General features: G+C 32.6%; 1 protein-coding gene across 5 annotated transcripts in view; it reads left to right on the forward strand.

The window, feature by feature from the left end:
• BOLL (boule homolog, RNA binding protein) overlaps positions 1-26042 on the forward strand; it is a 55649-nt gene that overhangs the window by 8326 nt on the left and 21281 nt on the right. For all 5 annotated transcript variants that reach the window (XR_012072833.1, XR_012072834.1, XM_006216004.3 and 2 more), the window contains exons 4-10: positions 512-566; positions 1794-1869; positions 5371-5498; positions 9437-9508; positions 13410-13457; positions 14215-14343; positions 19563-19661. Coding sequence is in view for 3 of the 5 variants with exons in the window: in XM_006216004.3 (XP_006216066.2) it covers positions 512-566; positions 1794-1869; positions 5371-5498; positions 9437-9508; positions 13410-13457; positions 14215-14343; positions 19563-19661 (607 nt within the window). In the remaining 2 variants the exon portion in view is untranslated. The remainder of the gene's footprint in view (positions 1-511; positions 567-1793; positions 1870-5370; positions 5499-9436; positions 9509-13409; positions 13458-14214; positions 14344-19562; positions 19662-26042) is intronic.

The following is a 26042-nucleotide window of genomic DNA, read 5'->3' on the forward strand; positions in this document are numbered from 1 at the left end:
TTTTAGTTGATTTTAGTTGGGAAATATACTAATAGTTGCATTATCAGTTTATATATGCTGATAATAGTAAATAATGCTTGTATTCTCATTTACCAATATAAAAAAATTTTATTATGTTGAAATTTTTAATTTTTTAAAGGTTTTTTCTATTTTGATTTCTATTTAAGCCAAACTTCTGTCATTTTAAAAGGAGACTGTTGCTCTGGACTGAAATTTATTGCATCCTAATTTGTAAACCAGAACACAAATCTCTCATGCTTTCCTACCTTACATATAGCTCAGATCTGAAACTGTTACAGTATCCTTGGGGTTTATTTTTTTCTCTTTTAGTCCCCTCACTTTAAGAGGGGGTGACAGTGTTAAGCTGTGAATGATTCACCTAAGTTTTGCATACTGGTGTGCCATAGGAAAATGCTTACTCCTACCGTGGCCTATTCTTAAAAACAATTCTTTTAATCTTAATATAATTCCAATGTAATATTCTAAGAAAATAATTAATGCATTTATTTAGGTATGGTTTCGTCACTTTTGAAACACAAGAAGACGCACAAAAAATTTTACAAGAGGTAAGAGCTTTTGGTGTATTTAATTTCGTTTTTGGAACTTCTTTCTTTAAAACTAATCCTTTAAGGTATGAATTTAATAGTGGGTTTCCAGTACAATGATCAATTGCTAAATATATGTGTTTGTATATATATATATATATACCTTCTTTGCATCTTAAAATTGACATTAATCTCCAAAAAAATGAATAAAAGAAAGATTAAAGCAAAACTTTATCTGCAAAAAAACAAATTCCAAATGATTATATAAGTATGGTTGTGAAGCTGTAATATAATTTTTCACTTGCTTAAACTAAGCATTTAGGGATGTATCTTTTCTGAAGTGTTAATAGCACTTTAAATTCCTGAAAAACCACTACAAATGTGGATTTCTAGAGTGAAGTTAGCTGAGATTATTTCCCACCTATGAAAAACTTTATATAAACTAAGAGCATTCCTAGAAAAAGTCTGTAGCCTGCAGTTCAGTATAATAACTTTAAATCTGGCAAGCATAACATTTAATTTTTTAAGAAAAAATATTACTTGAATTGTATTTTATTGTCATATGCAGTCAATTCTCATTATTTGTAGTAGTTGTGTTCTATAGTCACCACATAGCGAATATTGAAGTACTTCTAGAAGTCAGGGCTAGGCCCCCGCAAGCTTCTGGTCACAATATTTTCATCAGCCAATCAATATATAACTTTGTTTTATGTGTGTTTCTGTTTAAAGACATTATATTTAATGTGTATTTCTGATTCATTAACATTGAATCCATGGCCAACAGCACTATAACTCATACCTGAATTAAACCCAACTAACAGATTTTTCTCCATTAATGCTCATGACAGTCTCTTTGCACTAGCAACACTAGCCAGCAGGCACTTCAGCACTACACTTGAGGGATATTTTAAATAACAGAAACACCGACATAAAGTACAAAAGTGTTAAAAAACGTGTCACTAAATAGAATATGAAAAGAACACTTGTTTACAGTATAAAAGCTGAAACAAGAAAACGTAGTGTCACCCTGTTTGACCTTAGCTGGGACCATTGTGTCAGGTGACTCAAATTTTTCATCTCTCTGCTCACACTAATAACTGGTAAATTGCCAGATGAGAACTTAGGGTCAGAAAATTGGAACCAAGATTCACACCCAGATCTATTTAAGTCCAAAGACTTTGCCCTTTCCACTATGCCTTGATGCTTTCAAAGAATGATAATAAAATAATTTATTTTTTCTTATTTTAGGCTGAAAAACTTAATTATAAGGATAAGAAACTGAACATTGGTCCAGCAATAAGAAAACAACAAGTAGGGATCCCTCGTATGTATTGAGAACTAATGTATTTTTCAATATTTTTGCATTGTTCTTTTTTGAAATACTAGACTTTTGATAGAATTTCATTAAAATATCAAGTTTCTTTCATTTAATAAAGTTACTTTAGTGAATTTGTTGGTCAAATGAATAGTTCTCACCACAAATTAATACATACTAGATTGTGGGGTGTGGGGCTAGGAAAATTTTATATAAATAATGATGTTTAACTATATTCCATATAGTTACATCTTTAAAGGAAAATCATTTATGATAAAAATATAATTTAAAATTACAAAAGTAATTAGAAGTAATTAAGAATTACTATTTAGAAAATTTTCTAATTAACAAAGTAATTTAAAATTAGAGTAAAACTACTGAAAGTAAAAATAAAGAACAAATATCAGAACTCTGTATGGTGTGTACTCTAACCCAACCACGTGTAGCATAATTATCAGAAGAAACAGTCCCTAAAGCTTTAGGAATTGGCTAAATTAGGTGCCTTCCGCAAATTTTCATAATGCTTTCAACTCTACTCTTTTTTTCTTATTCTTTTGATTTTTTAAATTAGACATCTTAACAGTTAACTTTTTACCTATACTATTTTTTAAAATCTCTTAACAGAGTCTTTGATTAGGAGAAACTTCACATAAAATTTGTAACTAAATTTTCATAGTCTTCCTTAGCTGTGTCCTAGTGTCTACTGGGATGCTTAAAACATTAGGTAGTTATTGTATATCTGTTAACAAACTAATTGATTGTGCTCATTTGCACTGTTCTGTTTGACTTAGAAGTCAACAAATATCAAGTTTAATTTTGGCTTAGTATTTATTAATTTAGAAGATAACTGCTGTGTCCTCAGTAGATTGATACCCCAAAATGGAATGCACAAATCTGGCAGAATGCTAAATATCTTCAAACTACTATTATTAGTTGCAAGAGTTAAGCTACAAGAAACAGTTCTTTAGCCCATTATCACCAGCAGTAGGAACAAGTAGTACTGTTCCTATTATGACCCACAAGTTGCTAAAAATAGAACATAAATAAGCACTATGCTGAATGCTTTCAAACAGACCGATAGTTATTTAAGAACTATTTAGTGCAAGGGTCAGTGTTACAGGTTTTCATTTATTTCTTTTAATCTTTACAGCAACTTGTAAGGTATTGTTTGCTCTATTTTTGTAAATAGTCTTACAAAGGTAAAACCATTGTTTTAGAAACATTTCAGCTGAAATACTCTTGAATGTAGAGGAGAGTTAATCTGGGCATGCTGTGGGTCTTAATCCAGTGCAGCATACCAGAATTATGAATTTTCTTTAAAGTCTCATGGTTTATGTAAAAACTTCATGCACAATTTTCAGTCTGTTCCATAACATTGTATTGTTTTTTATAATATAAAAATATTTCCTAAAAATAATTGTTCGAATAAAACTGATTCTATAGGAAGATCACCATGTTCAGCTTATGCCTTTTCATATTTCCTGACCTACCATCCCATGCCCAAATTTGAGAAGTACGGGGTTAAATAACTTAACCAAATGGTAGTGTTAGCCTTCAAATCCAGGAGAGTTTGACTCCAAAGCTCTTTTTACTTTTCTACGAAGAAATAATAAATATTAAAAGTACATTTACAAAGTACGAAGGATTTTTATCTTCATTTTTTTTCAAATCTGTCATTTCTTTTCCATCTCCATTACCAACATTTGAATCGCAGCTACTCACTTTGCTTGCCTTAATTACTAGAAAAACCTCCTAACTGGTCTTTCTGAATTCAGTCTTGCTACCTTCCAACCCATCACACACAAAGCAGTTAGAGTGATCTTTCAGAATTGCACATCTAATGTTATTCTCTGCTTATTTTGAGTTATTCTTCCTTTTTCTTTCCATGTTTTAACCATCTAGCCTTCTTCCAGTTTCAGAACATAACCATTCTCCTGATATACTGTTTTGTTTACCTAGAATGATTTTTGCCATCCCATTCATTCTTTAAAGCTCAGCCCAAAACAAACATCATTTCCTGACAAATGCTACATATATACATACATATATATTTGAAATGTTCAGCATAGTATCATATACTGCCCAATGTAATACCCTATACTACCTCTTCATGTATTTGTCAAAATCGTGTTTAATTAATCGTGTAATTAGCTGATGACTGTCTTCCCCACCAGAACCTAACTTCTTTGAAGATAGAGGCCATGGCATGCTCAACTTTTTTTTTTCTCTTTTTGGCTGTGTCACCAGACCCTAGTTCAACGCCTTATAATAATAATCACTCAAAATTTATTTATTTAACAGATAAACCTGTGGTTCCTTAATGATCTTTGGAGAGAAATCCATGAATCTCCTGAATTGTGTATAAAATTTTGTTTGAATGTACATACTTCCAAGAGAAGGGTCTGTGACTCTCATCAAATTCTCAAAAGCATTGAATTAAGAACCGTTAAAATATGCAGTAACAATCCTAGGGGAAACGCAGTGAAAATATAAAAGCCGAGAAGCAGTAGTGCTCCTTCAAGTGGTAGGCCCGTTCTGCTCGTAGTGTGGTTTGCGGACACCAGCAGTTCACTTGGAATCTGTCGAAACGCAATTCCTCGGACCCTGTCCTGGAACTCCCGAATCAGAATCTCTCCAAATGGGGAGCTGGAATTTGTATTTTGATGAACTGTCTAGGTTATTACAATGTATTTTAAGTTTTGAGAACTGCTAGTATAGTGGGTGGAGAATTGCCAGTTCAGTGCTTTATATAACCTTGCTGGTCAAGTACTTAACTCTAGCTTGGCATATAAAATTTTTAGTCTCCTCCTAATAAAAAATTATTTTTTTATTTGGGGGAAAGGAGTATACATGACCTGGGAAAAGAGATGAGGACCCAAAATTAGCAACATGAAGATCTGTGGTCATGTTTGCAACAGCAGCAGTTAGAGCAAAAGGGAGACTAGAGAATAAAAGTTAGTCATAGCATGAGTGAATGCTTGCTGATAGTAGATCCAAAGAACCTGTAGGGTGGAACAAGTGTCCTGAAGAAAGTAGAACTTGTCCAGCCTCACTGCCTCCATCATCTTTGACCGTGTACAAATAAAAGGTCAAGGTCTTACTAAGATCTTAGGAACTTCACTACAGTGTCTGGAGTCTTGAGGTAACTTTAAATTAAATGTAATTTATATTTGTAAAAATAATGACTTTGCTAATAATAATCTCAGTTAAGTGTTATGTTTCATTATACTGGTATTAAAATCTGAATTGGTAAATTTTTAGCATTCCTTGTTAAACTTGTTTCTTTTTCTTTTACTCACCTTAAGCTAATAAAAGCTCTAAGGTAGTAGGTTTGAAAATATATACTTCAAAGATATGTTAAGATACGGAATTTTTCAAGAACTTGTAACATTCCATTTTTACTGTAGTTATATTACATGTATTAAGAGAAACATTTTCCAGTGTTCAGAAATTATATTTTTAAATGTTAAACTGAACATTTCAGTTATTACTATTTAATCTTCGTTTTAGGTTCTAGCGTTATGCCAGCAGCTGGAACAATGTATCTAACAACTTCAACTGGATATCCTTACACTTACCATAATGGTGTTGCTTATTTTCAAACTCCAGAGGTAACTTCTGTTCCACCACCTTGGCCTGTAAGTTATTTCATTTTAGAAGGATTTCCATCTATTACTGTTAAATTTTTTATTTCTGAACTATTTCAACCACAAACAAATACAAATAATAATATAACAGCCATATAGCGACCACTCAGATTTAATAGATGTTAACATTTTGCCATGTTTACTTAAGTTCTTTCAATGGCAGGTGTAAAATATGATAAATTCAAGTAAAGCCTCTTTACCCTCATTATCCTACCCTCTTTTCCTCCTCAGAGGTAACCAGAGTATCTTTCCTGTTTCCTAAAAAAAAAACTGGATATGTTTTTACTACAAATGTAGATAACCTTAAACAATAGATATACAGTGTTCCTTTTGGTGGTTTTTAAATACTATATAAATAATCTAGTTTTTCTATTCAGCACTGTATTTTTGAGATTAAACCATGTTGAGCCTAGTATATCTAGTTCACTTACTTCAATTTTTTATATATTCCATTGTATGAGTATATATTCCCCTGTTCATAGGCATTTTCAGTTTTTTCTATAATCAAGACCACATTGAACATCTAGATTTGGTATATATTGCATGAGAGCTTATCTAGGACAGTGGTCTTCAAAGTTTCTGCTTATATATCCTCTAAAGTTTTTTGGAAAAATTACGAATACTGTCACTCATTTTTAAGTTGATATCTGAAATTTACCATAATTAAAAATAGTTTGGACATATTAAATATTATAGATTTGCTTTAGACATATTTTTATAAAACTTTGTAGCTACAGATTTCATTTAAGGAAAATGTCCTATGTGTAGTGATGGATGTTAACTAGACTCATTGTGGTTATCATTTCATTTTTTGTATATATATATATATATGTATAATCATTATGTTATACTCCTGAAACTAGTATATCATGTGTCAATTATACCTTAGAAAAACGGAAAAATCTGCTCTATAACTTAGTTAACAAAACCAGTCAACCAAATAAAATTAGTCAATCAAATAAAATTTAGTTTCTATTAGAAAATTATGGCTTTATTTTTAAGTTCAAATAAATGAATTAATATGTATTCCTGTGACCATCACATAATTTATTTTCTTCCCTGGATATGAAATAAGGTACCAACTCCCCCTTAATATTTCTTATATAAGCTCTTTTTTCTTTGCTCTCTCCTATTTCTGAAGGGTATTGCTCTCTTGAATTGTCTATTTGTTTGATGCCCTGTTAGTGTTTACATTCCTGAACAACACATTATAGCAAGATCCAGAATAAGTGAGAGTGTGCCTTTCATAATGAAGGGAAAGAGTAATTGTGAAAGGGGAATTTTGAAAAGAAGAATCCATTTTACACAGATACATTCACAGATCAAATCAGGAAGGAGGCCATATGAAATACCTGAAAATTAGCACTCTTAAACCTGTTCATTCCCAGGTACCACTGGAAGATTTTTGTGTTCCCCTGCCTTGGTCTGGGCTACAATATATGTGTAGAAGCAGAATTTCACATTTCTAGAGTATACACATCTTTGAGTAGATGTTGCCAAATATCTTTCTAAAGCGTACCAGTATACAAGTTAGTTAACTGTTTATGAGAGCTTCAGTTTTTCCATAATCTGCCAGTCCTTTAATTTACTAGATTTGCCAATAGTATCATGAAATGGTATCTTGTTTTACCTTTCATTTGCTGAGCCAGTGGTAAGACTGAACATAGTTTCCTTTATTTATTTCCCACTTAAGTTTCTTCCTGTGAGCTGCCTCTCCGTTATCTTTTGCCCATTTTTTCTATTGGGATTGTTTGTCTTTTTCTTGAGTTCATTATATGAATTTTGTGCATTGTAAATATCTTCTAGTTTGTGCCTTGTCCATTAACTTTATAGTATTTTTTTGTCATACAGAAGTTTTTTATTTTAATGTTGAGAGATGTATTAATCTTTTCTTTTATGGTTTCAGATTTGTGTCTTGTTTAAAAAAAAAATACCATGGTGTTGCTGTTGTTCACATCTAGATCTTAAATCTGAAGTTTATGTATTGACTAATTCATCTTCTTCCACTGTTTTGAAATGAATCTTCTGTCAAATGCCTAATTTCTGTGCGTGGGAGTCTCCTTCTGGGCTCCCTGTTACGTTCCATTGGTATATTTGTTCTCCCTTCCTGTTGCTTTACAATGAGTCTTAGAAACTGATAGAGCAATAATCTCACTCTGTTCTTTAGGAGTCTCTCATCTATCCTGAAGTCTTTGCTTGTATAAATATAAATGTTGTAATTCAGCTTGTTCAGCTCTGTGAAAAGCCTTTGTTTTTATTATAATTGCATTAAATATATACATTAATGTGGGACATTTAAGCATAATACTGAATTTTCCCATTCATAAACATTATGCTTTCTCCATAAAAAAATTTGACACATCATTTGTTTGATTTACTCTTAGGTACTCTGTAGTTTTTGTTGCTTTTATGAATGGCATTTTTTTTAATCACACTTCCCAATAGGTTGTGACTGGTGTGTAGTATGCTTTTGATTCATAAATGTTGATATTTTATCAGTAACCCTGCCAAACTCTCCTATAGGCAATCATTTATGACTCAGTATTCCTCTCTTTCTGCTCTTTTGTTTCTGTTTTTTTTTTTCACAAGTTATTGCACTGGCAATGTCTCTGCTACAGTATTTATGTGATAATGCCATAACCTTGTTCTTAAAAAAGGAAACAAGTTCAGTGATTCACTATCAGTGTTGTGCTTTCATGCTTTATATGTAGGTTTTGGAAGATACTCTTAACCTTAACCAAGATTTCTTCACCTTAGCATTAGTGACATTTTGGGCCAAATGACTAATTCTTTGTTGTGGGAGACTGACCCAATACATTGCAGGATTTTTAGCAGTATCCTAGCCTCCCCACATTTATGAGAACCAAAATATTACCAACTGTTTCCTAGGAGGGTAAAATCCCACCAGGTTGTGACTTATTGCCCTAAATCAAGTAAGGAAGTTACTTTTTATGTGGATTACTTAAGAGGTTTTATCATGAAAGGGTATTGAATTTTCACAATGCTTTTTCTGTATCTGCTGAGATTATCATTTTTTCCTCCATTATTCTAAGTACAGTAAATTACATTATCATTTTCTAATGTTAATCTGTGGCACAATTTTACTAGCACATGGTAGTCTGAAAATTATGCAAAACTATGATACTTTTCTTTAGTTTGAGGGGGTAAACGTTAAAACAATGTAAATTATATTCCATGTTAGAAATTGAATTTTAATTGCTATCATTAAAGCCTATTTTGCCTATTTTGTAATACAACTTCGCTGTTTTATTAATGGTCTAGTTTTAAATGACCAATTTGGGGGTTCACTCTATTACTTTGAATAACCAACGGTTAGATGTACTTTCTTCAAACATATTAAATCACCTTTAAGTTTATTGGATGATTAACTCATTTAAATATCAGATTAATAAATACAACTTAACAAATGCTTCAGTAAATAAAGTATTTGTTTTAATTAAATGTATAACAAGGAAATAGGATGTTAATTATTTATAGGTAGTGGGAAATCAGTGGCAAAATCAGATAATGATTATTCATTCAGCTCTAAATGCTATGTAAACATTATTCTACTGCTGGTCTCTACAGTGGAAATAGGCAGTGTTACCTTAAGTCTAGCTGCCATTTTCTTCTAAATATTCTCTTAGAACTCATAATCTTTGGACTAAAAGCAGCTTTTCTGGTGGTGGTTTTAGCATTGCTGTGGAAGTGAAACCACGTGGAAGTAAAAATACTGTGATAATTTTAGACTTATAAAATTAGAGCTAAATGGAATTGTAACAATATCAATAAGAGGTAGAAAAATGACATTTCCATCATAAACCGTAAGTTGGCTGCGTTTAGGTCACAGTGTGAGATAAATTTTATTATAAACTATTTTAAAGAATTTTGCCTGAAATAACTTTTCTGTTTTGTTTTTCCTCTTACAGTCACGTTCTATATCTAGTTCCCCTGTGATGGTAGCTCAGCCTGTCTATCAGCAACCTGCATATCACTACCAGGTAAACATTAAATTATAAAATCTTCTTTGATACTTTCAGTCCTTTTTGAGTAACTTTCATTTTCTTCCCTCTCATACAAATTTTCTAGTAATTAAAAAGTTAAGCCTTGATAGCAGTGGTATTTTGCTTTTTTTATGAAGGAATTAAACAATATCATACAAGAAGATGGACTGTTTATTTCCTTTTAGCAAATGTAATGAGGTCAGTTTTGCTCCTGTGGCTAACGTTTAATCTAAAAAGACTTTAGAAATAATTCCCAAAGGAAGATAAAGATTTTGGACCACAGGCTGATTTTTTTTAATGTTACTGTTAACCTTATGTCAATTTCTAGTTATTATGCTTAATAAATGTATATTAAAATAAGTAACATATTATATAATATATTTAGTTAAACAATCCTCTTTATTTCATTAATTCTTGTGGGAAATTGGGGATAAGTGAACAGTAATGCCAGACCACTTTGGTGTTTTGTAAATAAAGCATAATTGAAATACAGCCATATTCGTTTACATGATGTCTGTGGCTCCTTTGTGCTGCAGTGGCAGAATTGAGAAGCTGCGACAGAGATTCTGTGGCCTGCAGAGCTTAAACTATTTATCCTCTGGCCCTTTACAGAAAAAGTTTGCCAACTTGTCATCAATAGCATTCACAAATAAAGTCACATTGTTTCATACCTTTGGAACAGTGGAAGAGAATTTATTTCTGGGTTTTTTTTTTCTTTTTGAACTTTTTAAATAGACCCACATGAAATTACAGTACAGTACTGGAATTATTTTTAGTATTAGACTAGGTTTTGGGGAGGTCAGTTATTTTTAAATTCTATTACTATGCTAAATATAAAAAGATTATCTAGAGTGTTTTCTTCACTTAGTAAAAATGAAAGTAAGTAAATGGCATTTATTTAAAATATGTATATAGCATGACTTTTTCTAAGCTGCCTCAAAATTTTGACAGGGACCCCAAATACAGAACATTAGGTACCAGGCCATTTAGCATAACAAACCAAAACTGGTGAAACCAGTTTTGGGACCCTTAGCTTATTGACTACCTTGAGCACGTATGAGGATGCAGTTAATAAGAGAGGTTGGTGATGAGGCTTGCTTTAACGAGAGAGTTGCATTTCCCATTCTCCTCAATCAAGTAAAGATGACTTCAGAGAATGAGAGTTTAATATTTGTCCCCTGAAGTTTGTGAGATAGTACCACTTGGACCAGACCTCACCTAAAAAGTATCTGAAGAAGCTGGAGTGGTCTATGGAGGCAAAGTCAGAAGAGAAGGGTACAGTGGGAAAGTGTTAAATGCCTAACAGCAAACGAAGGTTTATATTTCCCAAAGCAAGATATGAACCTCACAGAAGAGACTGTTTCCAAAAAACTTTAAGCTCACCCTAGGAGAGAAAAAAATCTATGTGAAGTGAACCCCTAGAATCAAGGTCTAGAATTGCAGTCAGAAGTTCTCAGCAGGGAGATCACCAAAAAATCTGGTAAAGTACCTAACCAGAGTGTTACTACTTGGAATCTGCCCCACCCCCAGAAGTGATCTATCTGAATTTTTATCCAGGGGCAAGGAAGAACGGCTCAACACAGAATTGTGTTTTTCCCTTGGTTGTTTGTTTTACTCTTTGAAAAGTTTATTTATTCTTTTTTTATTAAGGTATAGTTGATTTACAATGTTATATATATTAGCTACAGGTATACCACATAGTGATTCAAAATTTTTATAGGTTATACTTCATTTATAGTTATTATAAAATACTGGCTATATCCCCTGTGCTGTACAATATATTCTTATAGCTTATTTATTTTATACATAGTAGTTTGCAGCTTTTAATCTCCTACCCTTATCATATCCCTCCCCCACCACCGACCATCCCTCTCACCACTGGTAACCACCAGTTTCGACACAGTGCTGTTAAAGTGCCAAGGGTGAGACAGAATAAAGTTGCTTTCTTCTTACACCTTGTGGAGTCCAGCTCCTCCTTCATTAATTGATTACATATATACATACATGACCTAAATGTGTTCTAAAAAATTTCTAATACAATTTAATTTTATACTTTGACTCTGGTTTTCCACTTGACACAAATTACAAAATTGTAAGTATGTTACCGAGATATACTCAGGAATGATTTTGGTACCAGTTTGTAACATACTAATATTTTGCAATAAAAGAAATAATTTCACTTCACACATTTCTTTCCAGTTATAAATTTATTTATCATCATTCTTCCCCTAAAATTGCTACTTTGATAAGCATCTTCTCTTGCTCCTTCTTTTTATAAATTCTAAGATTGACAGCTTTACCAATTTTTGTTAGTAAAATCAGGTAATGCATGGTTCAGTCAGTATTTATCTCCATATTTCTCACTTCTTAAGTAGATAATGATTTTGTTTGTCTACAAACCTAGATAGAAATCTTTAAATCAGATTTTTTATTAAAATACTTTCTTAAGACATCATACATTATCCTGCCTTTTTGAATATGGTACACAGATCAGAGAGCTCACCTTATCTTGGTCATCATTATAGTACAGTGATATCATCCATTAGCAGTTGATGTGGTCAGAACTAAACTAAAAGTTTAGATGGTAAATTCATGGGATCTTCTTTTTTTCTGTTTTTTTATTTCAATAATAAAAAGACTTTATCAAATGTGGAAAATAAGCTAAAAATTATTATTAAGAAATAATACAACTAATTTAAGAAATAGTCTTTTATATTGTCATCTTACAATAAATACTCTTAAATAATTTGACCCTCCTTTTTTTAAATAACAGCTTTATTTAGATATAATTCACATACCATACAATTCACCTATTCAAAGTGTACAATAGAGTGATTTTTTTTACTAAATTCACAAGAGTTATGCAACTGTACCACCAAAAAAGTTTAAAAACCTTACCCACTAGCAGCCATTTCCCTTTCCCATAATCCCAGTCCTAGACAACCAGTAATCTACCTTCTGTCTATAGATTTTCCTGTTTTGGGCGTTACACAGATATACCACATTTTGTTTATCCATTCATGTGATGATGGACATTTGGGTTATTTCCACTTTTTAGCTCTTACAAATTATGCTGCTGTGAACATTGTGTACAGATTTTTGTGTGGACATGTGTTCATTTCTCTTAGGTCTTATACCTAGGAGTGGAATCACTGGGTCATATGGCATCTCTATATTTAACCTTTCAAGGAAGTGTTACAGTATTTTCCCAAAAGGCTGCACCATTTTACACTCCCATCAGCAGTTTATGAGAGTTCTAACTTCTCCACATCCTTGCCAATACTTAATATCTACCTTTTTTATTATATCCTAGTGAATGTGAAGTGATAATAATTTGTAGTTTTGATTTCCATAACCCAAAGCTAATGGTGTTGAATGTCTTTTATATGCTTACTGGCCATTTTTGTATATTGTCTTCGGGAAAATGTACTATTCACGTTGTTTACCAGTTTTTAAATTGGGTTACTTGCCTTTTATTATTGAGTTATAAAAGTTCTTGATATATTCCAGATACAAGTTTCTTATCAGATATATAATTTGTAAATATTTTCTCCCATCTTGTGGGTTTATTTTCACTTCCTTGATGGTATCTTTTGCAGCATGGAAATTTTTAATTTTGATGAAGTCCAGTTTATCTTTTTTCTTTTGTTGCTTTGTTGCTTGTGCTTTTGAGATCATAATATTTAATTGTCTATTTCAAAATCACAAAGATTTACACCTATGTTTTCTTCTAAGAGTTTTATAATTTTAGCTCTTACATTTAGGTCTTTGACCTAAATTTTGAGTTAATGTTTTGTAATATGATTTGAAATGTAGGGGTCCAACTTCATACTTTTGCATGTAGATATCCAGTTTTAACCCTTGTTTATAATTGGCATGGATTTTTTTTTCACTTTAGGCCCCTGCACAGTGTCTACCAGGACAGTGGCAGTGGGGTGTTCCTCAGGTAAGTATTAACTTTTTTCATGGTTTTTGTGAAGAGTGCATGAATATTTAAGACAGAACTAGATTTGAGACCTTCTTCTATTAACTGTGATACCTTTGGAAATTCATTTAATCACTATTTCTCAGCCTCCTCATTTGTAAAGTGAAAGTAGTAATACTATACCTTTAAAAGTTTCCTCACATGATTTTTGTAAGTGAAAGCATTTTATAAATAAGTGCTATACAAACTGAAATGAAAATTTACTTTTTACTATTAGTATTATTAGAAAATATAGCATTTTTCTAGCTTTACTTCAGATTTTACTTCAGTTTTATTTGTGCTCCTAAATAAGTATTCCATCTCCCAACTTTTGATAACAAATAGTATACCACTGAAAAGGTTGTTTAATGACATTTCCCATTTCCATGGGAAGTCAGAAAGCTGAGAATAGACATTTATGCCAATTTAAATACCATAGGTAATATTATTACAACCTTTAATTGTGATCTTAATTATTATCTGATTTATATATGAGGTTCTGAAGTACTAAGAACTTTTAGTACTTATAAGTGTTAACGTTTTTTAATAACATCCACATAATTGGAATTTATAACAATACAGAGTTACTAGTTTGTTGCTAAGATACTTTAGTGCTGTGCCTGAAAAACAACTTTAGGAAAATAAGAAACCAATATTTCTTTCATGTATTGGGTAAGTCATTTGGTTTAATTGAAATAACTAATTCTATTTTAATTAGAAATACTATTTTGCATTTTAGTCTCCTGCCTCTTCTGCTCCGTTCTTATACCTGCAACCTTCAGAGGTTATTTATCAACCAGTGGAAATTGCACAAGACAGTGGATGTGTTCCTCCTCCGCTGTCTCTGATGGAAGCTTCAGTTCCAGAGGTATGTGTTAGTCTCAAAGTAATTTATCTATAACTACTTCATCTTAACATTTATTTCTTTCCTAAAGATATTTGTTCAAGACCCTCATTAAAGTTGAACATCTTGTATATTCTTTGATTTACTCACATTTTTATATCTAAGAATGCTTCATCTTAGCCTTCTTAACTAGTTCTGAACCATTTCTTAATTCAGTCATTCACTCTATTAGGCTAATCTCTGACTCAGTCCCCTTGAAAGAGTAAGATGTCAAATGCTTCTCCTTCTGGTTTGCCTGCTAATATGTATTGTTACTAACATTCTGTCAATTAAAAGCATATAAAAGTTAAGTCAAAGAAGAAAAAAATCTTTTAAAAAATTCTTCCTTTAAAAATGTAAATCAAATTTATTTTATAACTAAAAATTGTAAATATTATTTTCCATGTGTTTAAATTATATTCCCAGACCATTACTAATAACCTTATCATCTATATGCCAGAAACTGTACATAGCATGTTTTAAATGTGTTGTGAAAGATTTGGAATTTAATGCCCACCACCCAATTTGAGTGTATTGTTTTAGCCTTATTATTATTATTATATTGCTAAGGTTTGTAACGTTATAATTTTGTTCTGAAACAATAATTTCCACAATTTTGAATCTTCATGTTTACTATCAGTAGTTTTACTAGAATTTCTCCATTCTTCATCTCAGCCTCCATTTATCACTTGGTTGACTAAATATGCAAGTACTCTTTGTTGAAGAAGGTTTATAGGTGCTGTATTCTCTGAGTTCTTACAGGCTTGTTTGGTCCACGTGTTTGTTGTCTATAAATCTGAAAGAAATGAAGACTAGCTATAAAATAGCTGCATCATACTCGTTTAAGATTTCCAAGACTGCCGGAACAACGTACAGTAAACTGGATGCCTTAAAAAACTGAAATTTATTGTCTCACAGTTCTGGAGGCTAGAAGCTCAAAATCAAGGTGTTGGCAGAATTGGTTCCATCTGGGGGCTATTCCAAGCCTCTCTTTTTGGCTTGAAGATGACCATCATCACCTTGTGTCTTCATATTGTCTTTCCTGTTTCTGTTTACAAATTTCCCAATTTTAAAAGGATACCAGTCATGCTGGATTAGATTCTACTCTAATGACCGTATGTCAATTTGCTTACCTCTGTAAAGACCCTCTCTCCAAATAAGGTCACACTCTTAACATATTGGAGGTTAGGACTTCAACACAAAAGTTTTGAGAGAATTCAACCCATAAAAATATGATTTTCGTTTAGAACTTCTAGTCTACTCTTTTCTGGTGTTGAGTGTAGCTATAAAGAAGATTGAAGCCAGCCTGATTTTCCCCCTTATACATAATTTGCATTTTCTTCCTGCATGTCTGAAAAGTCTGTCTTAATTTGAAATCACTTCACCAGTATATGTCTTGGAATTTATTAGTCTTTATAACATTTTTCCTGGGACACAGTTTGCCCTTTTGATTTTTAGACTAGTTTTGATTTCACGGTTTCTTTTTTCCTGTTAGAACTTTGAAATAAAATTTTTTATTCCAGTTCTGTTTCTTCTTCTTCAGGAACACCAGTGATGCACATGTTAGATCTTTTTGTCTTTCATATCTATCATCTCTGATATAATTTATCATGGTTTTTTTTAATGTTGTCTTATATGCTTTTTCAAGATAACTATGACTATATTTTTCATTGTGTTTAGTCTGCTTTTTATTATGACTAATGAAGCTTCCATCTCTATTTTATTTTTAGCTTTGTTTAATCCCAAACTCTGATACTTTGCTTACATCATTGCCTATAAATGTCTTTTAACTTAAAATATCTTTTTGAAGCTCTTTTTAGAGATCGTGTTATTATAATTTCTTTAAGATCAAAAGAATTATACTTATCTGAACTGTTCTACTATTTTCTTTTCTTTCCCCCTTCCTGCTTTTCCCTTGATGGAGTTGGAGAGGATGAAAAGTCTCAGATTGCTTCCTTTTCCTTCCTATCTTTGCTAATTCTTAAATGAGACCAGCTATTTGTTGAAATACAGGGTGGGAGGAGCATGCTGTTGTCTCAAATATCCTACCACCAAGTCGGCCACGTCTCCTGCCTGAGATGCTCTTCTGCCAGTTTTTAGCATTCTAGAGATCACTTGTCTCCTAGCAAAATCTCCTTTGTTATAGATTTTTCTGTACTGGGTTATAGTAATTGCTACTTCACTTTCCACTTTCACCCTGCTTCACCTTTGGCATGTCCCTCAGCTGTAATGCAAGTTAGCAGATCACAGAAATAGTGAAAGCATGATTTCTCCTTCAGTTCTGCCTCCTCTGCTATTAAGTAAAATTAGATCTATGTGGTGATCTTTCCTGCTTATGCCTTGGCCTGACACACCCCTTCACTTGAGACTATAAAGAATCTTTGAATAGACCTTTCAAAACATTGACCTTCAGGGAAATCATAACCTTCCTCAGGCTTCAGAATCCTCCTTTATATTGGTCCAAGTTGCATAGCATTTGACAGACATTCTGCATTGTTTGTAGTTTGGGGATCATGGGCACTTCCTTGTTTACTTGATGGTGGCATTTAAAAAATCTGTCTTTTGTTCTCTTTGTTGTTTTCTGGTTTTCGGGGGCTGGGGGAGCAGTGAGGTAAGAATGCTTTTATATTAGATTTTTAGCCATAATCTATTTTGACACTAAACTGCATTCTTAATTTCTTACATCAGATAACTTACCAGGTTATATTTCACTATTTAATGGAATCTAATAAGATTTTTCTGGAAATATTGTTTATGTTAGGTTATAACTGTACTGTTAATTTTTATGATACTTCCATACAAAATAATATAAGCATATTTTTAATTTATTATTATTTCTGGTAGAAGATATAAGTCTAATATATAAATTAATGAATAGGGTGGGGTAGTTTATATTTTAAGTGTTTTTTCCCTAAATTTAAAAAACATAGGGCTTATTCTTACAAGTTTTATAGTTTGATTTCCTAAAATATAAAAATAAATTAGCATCATTTCTCACTTGTATCAGTGGCTAATTTACCCCTTCACTCTTAGAATATAGCTTTCACCTTCTACCTTGCAGAGTAGGTAGGGAACACTTTGTGGAAACCACCTCAGCTTCCAGCCCCCAAAATACAAATTTACCTGAATCATAACTCATCCTTAGCTTCTTGTATCTTTTTAAGTAACCTTTCTTGTCCAAGGTTATTTCTGCCTCTTTGCTCTGGATACTATCGCTTCCCTCTTCCTCAGAGACCTTATTCCACTATTATCCTTCTTTTCTCATGTATTTCATTTTCTCTCCATTGGTTCATAGCTTCACCACTTACTAGTATGTCACTTTGGATGATTACTTAACTCTTCACAGTGTTGGCTTCATAATGTCCACATTTGTAAAATAAAGACATCAGAAAAATCTATTTTGCAGGATTGATGAAAAAATTAGAGTTGTATACAGAAGTTCTTGATACAGTGTCTAGCTCCTGGTAGAAGAAAATTATTATCCTGTGACACACCCCCACTGATGCCCTAATTCTCTTATACCTTTCAAAGCCAAGTTTGAAAAAGTAGTCTACATTCAGTGTTTCTACTGCCTCACTACCCATACACCCCTCGCCTGCTGAAGTCTGCTTTATTACCTTTCTGCTGCTTGGATAAAGGTCATCAGTGACTCCCTAACTGCCAAATACTTTCTTTTTAATCTTACTTGACCTCTCAGAGACATTGGACATACTCCTTGAAACTCTTCCTACCTTTGGTTCCCATGATACTGCTTTCTTCTGGCAATTCTTTTTCCTCCCCTTATTTTTCTTTGTTAGCTGATCTTTTGCTCCCCATGATTTCATATTTGATTCTCCATTCTTTCACCCTACATACTCATTCTGAGGTTATCATCCATACCCATGTCTCTAGCCCAAGCCTCACTCCTGAATTTTAGACCTGCACTGCCCAGTACAACGATAGCCACTACCACATGTGGCTGTTTAGCACTTGAACTGTGGCTAGTCTCAATAGTGTTGTAAGTGCAAAATACACACCAAGTTTTGATGACATAGTATGAAAAATGAATGTAAAACTTTTACTTATCACTAATTTTATGTTGATTACACTTCGATATATTTTGACTATATCAGTTTAAAATAAATTTATTACCAAAAATTTATTTTATTTGTTTCTTTTTACTTTTCTAACATAGCTACTGGAAATTTTTCTTTTCTTTCAGTATTATTGAGATATAATTGACATATAGCACTGTATAAGTTTAAGGTTTACAGCATAATGATTTGACTCACATAAATCATGAGATGATTATCACAGTAAGTTTGGGTGAGCATCCATCATCTCACAGATACAAAAGTACAGAATTAGGAAAAAAATTTGTGCATGACAAGAACTCTTAGGGTTTACTCTCTTAACATTCCTATATAACATACAGCAGCGTTAATTCTATTTATCGTGTTGTGCATTACATCCCTAGTACTTAACTTACTTATAACTAGAAGTTTGTACCTTTTGACTGTCTTCATTTTAATTAACATGTAGTTCACATAATATTTCTATTAGTGCTGTTCTATAGAGCCATCTAGCTTTCTATCAACAGTATACCTCTACTAGAAGTCCTGCAAATACCTCAACTTTTACATGTTACAAACCTAACTCCAAACCACTCACAATTACATAAACATCAACCTTGTGTTTCTTGTATTCCGTATCTCAGTGAACGGTACCACGATCTGTTGGACAAGCCATAAATCTACTTTTACATGATCTATTCCCTGCCTGTTACTCCACTGCCTCATCTTTCAGCTGTCATTTAGTGTATAATCTTCCTTCCAGCTGTACCAAACAACCTCACAGATCTCCCAAATGAGGTGTGTTCTTAGTTGCCTCTGTGCTTTTTCACATATTGGTTCCACTTTCTTTCCCGAATTCTTCAAATTCAAGCATCAACTCCACTAGAAAGCTTTCCCTGACCACCTCCCCAGCTTTAAGTTACATCAACTAATTCTGTTCTTTTCTCCCATGCATTCCTGTGTGTCTCATAGGTCTTAGGGTAATTTTGACTAGTCTGTCCCATATCAGTCTTTAAGTTAATTAAAGACAGGGAATGTGCTTCTCATCTGCGTTTCTCCATTGTGTAGCAAAATGCCTAGTATGTTATAATGCTGAATAAATATTTTTAATTAATAAATGAAAAACAACATTTTTCCTTGTTTTTGTAATAGCCTTATTCTGATCATGGAGTTCAAGCAACATACCACCAGGTTTATGCTCCAAGTGCCATTGCTATGCCTGCACCTGTGATGCAGCCCGAACCGATCAAAGTAAGAAGTTGGTTTTGATTTTTTTCTGTCATTCTTCAGTCATATTTCAAGTTCTCCAAATTCCTCTTCTAAAAAGAAACAACTTTGGATATTTATTTATATCACATTTGTGATCAGAAGTACAGAATTAGTGAAACCTTTCATGTGAAGGAAATACAATTCTAAATTAGCTATAATTTCTTTTAATTAGTTTTAAGCAATTTATAAGCCACAGGTGGTCAAAACTTTTATTTACTGTCATAAAATATATGACTTAAAATCTGCCATTTTTAAATATACAACTAAATAGTATTAATTATATTCACATTTCTGTGCAACCATCACCACCATCTCCAAACTTTTTTGTCACCCCCAAATAGAAACTCTGTACCCATTAAGCAATAACTTCCCATTCTCTCCTCTCCCCAGTCCCTGGTAGCTTCTAATATACTGTCTGTCTCTATGAATTTTCCTGGATATTTCATATACTCATATTTTTATTATGTTATGTTAATGACATGTAGCTAAGTGTTACGTGGGGAAATGAAGACAGTTAATGATCTACTCTTCACTTTAGGAATTGTGCTCATGCATCCTACATCAGATCCAGGCCAAGAGTGATAGTCTAGTTAGATCCACTTATATATTCAATATATTTCAACTATCTACTCTATAGCAGAGAATTCTGCTTATTCCCATGTGACCTAGTTTCTTAGTAAAACTCTTACATCATCACTTAGGGAAATGTTACTATATGTCTAATAAAGAACCCAGATTGATTAACTTATAATGGTAATATGAACCTTGCTTACAGTGTACTCTGTATAACAAATGATGGAGGTTAGCTATTTCACACTCATGTTTTTGCTTCTGATCCAACCCATGTGTTGGAACTCCATACCAACTTTAAGTAGCTTTAAACTACTTTAAGGAGCCTCCCTATTCTCTCATCCCCTCATGCCTTCACCACTCACTGCATTTCTTCACTGCTGTTGCCACTGCAAACATGGAGTAAAACCATAATTTCAACCTAATATCAAAGCCTAAAGCGTTACTAAATGTTACTTTAGAGATTTTATTATAGTATCAAAATCTTCTAAAACAGACTTCTTGTTATGTTACCATTTTCTCCAAATATACTTCTCTAGAAATAGCTGAAATAGCTATGCCATATTAGATAATCAGTTACAGATTGTATATAGACATTATAAACACAAATGACTGAAGTTGTACTCCTTGGATAATTCTAATAGAGGATAGAGTGGTAGTCAGATAGGAGAAATTTCCAAAGAATATTAATGTTAAACATTCTTGATTTTAAGTTTAATTTTTCTAGTTTAAGACTACACAGTTTCCTACATTTTCTCAGATCTGTGAGTATGAAATGGCAGAAATTGCAAGAGAAGTTGGTATCTTATTCTTTAATTTAGTCATATAAAAATTACACATATGTTGAATATAAGTCATAACAGAGGCATGAATAGATATATTTCCTTTTTCTGGAATCAGAAACCTGCCTCTTGCATGTCTAGAAAAATGCTTCTAAGAGGAACTTTACCCTTTCTATCCTGACATAGATCTTTGCTCTATTATGCCCAGGCTAAACGGGAACAAAACCATTGACTTGTTTCTATTTATATTTAATCTGTCTTGTTAAGGTTTATGATAATTCTGGTTATCACATGGGATACATCCTGAGGAATATTTTGGTCCTGCCAAAGTTAAGATTTAAGGATTAGAGAGGAGTTGAAGAGCTATTAACTGTGGTTAACTAGCTTACTTCAAAGCCCACGTCTCACACAACTGTAATATCATTTCATTGAATCTGAGATATCATGGATTATAAGACACACCATTATTTTATGTATCACTACAAAAGAAAAAAAACCTTGCCATCAATTGTGAATGTATCCTGATTCAGAGTTTTTGAAACATAAAAAGATATATATCTCAGAATTAATGAGATTTGACATTTTTATTTTTAATTTAGAGATGCAGGCTCATAGAAAGCTTGAGTTAAGAGGGGAAGGAAAAATACCCACAATTCTCTTTTTGTTAGAGATGAGGAGAAAAAAAAATTTAATTAAATAAACTTTCAAAGTCAAAACTGGAACACAGGGGTTTTGTATAGAGTTTTACATTTCCTGTTTTATCTTTCAAGGCTGAATGTTCTAATACTCTGGTTTCTCTTTAGATCGTATAAATCTTTTGCCTTTTTCAAGGTTGAATGTTCTATGTATTGTATACTCAGTGATTTGATGGCACTCAGTAGGAAATGGTGCCCTACTCAGGAACAGAAAATCCAAAACCAGTTCTATAGTTTTCTAAAACTATACAGCTTGTACAAATGCTTTACTATACACATTTTACTGTGTGGAAAATTGTCTACTTTTGCTTATAGTGTATTTGTATTATATCATAGAAATATTAATACACAAATGTCATTAGATCACTAGGAGATGATCTTTTCCTAAAATTTATTTAAGTAGACTAATATTAAAATATTGACATTTGAAAAATTAGCCTTTATTCTTCCTATGCAAATTTTCCCTTGTATACCAAAACCTTTGGTGCCTTAAAATACAGAAAGTTAGGAATAATACCTTGGAAGAATTTGAGCCTGTTGTTTTTATAAGTGTAAATCATTTTAAGACTCTGTTATAATTTTAAGGATGTTAATTGTATGTAGCAATTTCAGATGTCAAAACTATCTTGAAGCAACAAATCTAATCAATAAACTAGAGACCTTATTCAGAGCTCATAGCGCAGGTTTAACTGCTGGAAATGACGGCTGGAAACTTCTCACTGACTGTAAGCCACAGGCTACTGTACTCTGTCAAATCAAATATATTGTAAATCAGACCAATACAGAAACTACTAGGTTAATATGATATTAATTAGGGTATCATTCCCAAATTCAGCAGAGTCATATCTTATATAGAATTAATTTTTAAAGTCATTAAAGCAAAATCAAATAGTGTCAAAAGTATCCCATTGAACTAGACTATAGGCAGGAACAAAAGGAAAATCTTGGTTCAGTTTGGGCACTTGAACTATTATGATTTTAAAATGAATATCAAATCCCTAGGTAAGAAAGGTATAAATGGAGAATTATAAAGTATTTACATTTCCTTACAGTGTTTCTCCATTTGTGCATTAATGTAAGTGTTTAGTAAGTTTATTCTTATAAAGATTAATTGAGATACAGGAAACTGAGTGAATTATAATTTGAAATTCACCTTTGAGTTAAATGTTCTTTTTATTTAAGTCCAGTGTATACTAGCTATTCATGAAAATATTTGATATTAAGGATAATATTTAACCACTTGCCAGGCTATGAGAAATTTCTTCTAATTAAAGCACTGATTGGACTTGAATGAAAAACAGCTGTTGGCCTGTTACACCTTACCCTTCGGAAAGACAGAATGATTCAAAACTATATTGGAAAAGGATATGACCTACTACCACTGTGTCTTATTTCTAGCTCAGAGAGCCATAATGTGCTCTTGTCTAAAAATTAGCAACTGTCTTTACATAAAAATTCCACCACTGTCTTCTTCCTAACTATTTCCTCAATTAAGTATCATTAACACTTCTTATTAAGCAATTAGAGATTAAAATTTCCTTATATTCAACAGGTCTTTGGGGTAGAGGACAAGTATAAAGCATTGCATTCCGGAGGGCAGGAATAAGAAAAACCTGTGCTTAGCAGCTCTGAGCACACAGTGGGGGTAAAAATTTTCATGGACTGTGCATAGTCAAACTATAGATAGCCTCATATTCTAGAAAATAAATTACTTTACTCAGTAGTCAGAGAAGTAGGCAGCAGGAGCAAAGAAAGGTTCAACCAGGAAGGCACCAGTAATTGCACTGGTTCCATGTGTATCAAGCCTCCTTCTTGCTATGAAACTAAAAGAGAGGACAGAGAACAGTAAGGAGACTCAAGGATTCATGAAACCAATGTTTTAGAGTTGTCATGGATAGATCTCCATTCAATGATGAGTATACAGAAAAATATACACTGCATGGGGTCCTGTAAAAATTTTTTTGCATATGGAACTACATTGAAGATAAGAATAAACAGCATAATCATATTGTATATATATATTTACATGAAATATATTGTATATGTGCAGTCAAATTGCAACAATTCTACCTAATAAAGCTGAAAAATGAAAAAAGCATATATATGTATTATGTATTAGAACATATATAAGAGGAATTTAAATAAGTTTTTAAAAATATATCCCATGCTCCCAATAATTACAAATTGAAAAACAGGAAACACTGTATGACAATGGAGTAAAGACAGTCTCTTCAGCAAATGGTGTTGGGATAACTGGACAGCTGCATGTAAGTCAATGAAGTTAGAACACTCCGTCACACCATACACAAAAATAAACTCAAAATGGCTTAAAGAGTTAAACTTAAGACAAGACACTAGAAACCTCTTAGAAGAAAACAGAGGCAAAACATTCTTTAACATAAATCTTAGCAATGTTCTCCTAGGGCAGTGTACCCAGGAAATAGCAATGAAAGCAAAAATAAACAAGTGGAACTAATTAAACTTATAAGCTTTTGCACACCAAAGGAAACCATAAGCAAAACAAAACAACAACCTACAGAATTGGAGAAAATATTTGTAAGAGATGAGACTGACAGGGGCTTAATTTCCAGAATAAACAGCTCATACAACTTAATAACCAAAAAAACAAACAACCCAATCCAAAAATGGGCAGAAGACCTAAACAAGCAGTTCTCCAAGGAAGAGATACAAATGGCCAGTAGGCACATGAAAAAAATGCTCAATATCGCTAGTTATCAGAGAAATGAAAATCAAAACTACAATGAGGTATCACCTCACACCAGTCAGAATGGCCATCATTCAAAAGTACACAAACAATAAATGCTGGAGAGGGTGTGGAGAAAAGGGAACCCTCCTACTGCTGGTGGAAATGTAGTTTTGTGCAGCGGTTATGGAAAACAGTATGGAGATTCCTCAAAAAGCTAAAAATAGACTTACCATATGATCCAGCAATCTCATTCCTGTGCATATATCCAAAGGGAGCCTTAATTCAAAAAGATATATGCACCTCAGTGTTCATAGCAGCACTATTTAGAATAGGCAAGACATGGAAACAACCTAAATGTCCTTCAATGGATGACTGGATAAGGAAGTTGTGGTATATTTATACAATGGAATACAACTCAGCCATAAAAAAAGAATAAAATAGTGCCATTTGCAGCAACATGGATTGACCTGGAGATCATCATTCTAAGTGAAATTAGCCAGAAAGAGAAAGAAAAATACCACATGATATCACTTATATGTGGAATCTAAAAATTAAAAAAAAAGACAAACAAACTTATTTACAAAACAGAAACAGACTCACAGACATAGAAAACAAACTTATGGTTACCAGAGGGGGAAGGGGATGGGAAAGGATAAATTGGGAGTTGGAGATTTGCAGATACTAACTTATATATATAAAATAGATAAACAAGTTTCTTCTGTATAGCACAGGGAACTATATTTAGTATCTTGTAGTAAACTTTGGTGAAGAAGAATATGAGAACAAGTGTATGTATGTTCCTATGTGACTGAAGTATTGTGCTGCACACCAGAACTTGATACAATGTTGTAAACTGTACTTCAATAAAAATATATTTAAAAAATAAAATTTTATAGTGCACAAAAAAGATATACAGTTGTCAAAAGAAGGATTTGAAAAGACGCTTAGTATCATATGTCATTAAGGAATCGCAAATTAAAACGCAGATGAGATACCACTACACCCCCATTAGAATGGTCAAAATCCAGAACACTGACAGCACTAAATGCTAGCAGGGATGTGGAGCAACAGGGAAAATCATTTGTGGTATAATGCAAAATGGTACAGTTACTTTGGAAGGCAATTCGTCGGTTTCTTACAAAACTAACTGTACTAACTATACTCATACCATAGAATCTAGCAACTGTGCTCTCAGCTGTTAACCCAAATGAGTTGAAAATTTATGTCCACACAAAACCCTGCACAAAGATGTTTATAGCAGCCTTATTCATGATTGCTAAAATTTGGAAGCAACCAAGATGCCCTTCAGTACGTGAATGGATAAACAGTACATCCAGACAATGGAATATAGTTTAGCACTAAGAAGAAATGAGCTATCAAGCCATGAAAAGACATGGAGGAATCTTAAATGCATATTACTCAGTTAAAAATTAAAAAAAATTAAAATACTTCATACTATATGGTTCAACTATATGACATTTTGGAAAAAGCAAAACTATGGAGACACTAAAAAGATCAGTGGTAGTCAGGGGTTGTGAGGAGGGAAAGATGAATAGGCAGAGCACAGAGGATTTTTAGGTCAGTAAAACTATTCTGTTTGATAGTATAA

Source organism: Vicugna pacos, chromosome 5, assembly GCF_048564905.1.
Source record: "Vicugna pacos chromosome 5, VicPac4, whole genome shotgun sequence".
Taxonomy (NCBI): Eukaryota; Metazoa; Chordata; class Mammalia; order Artiodactyla; family Camelidae; genus Vicugna; species Vicugna pacos.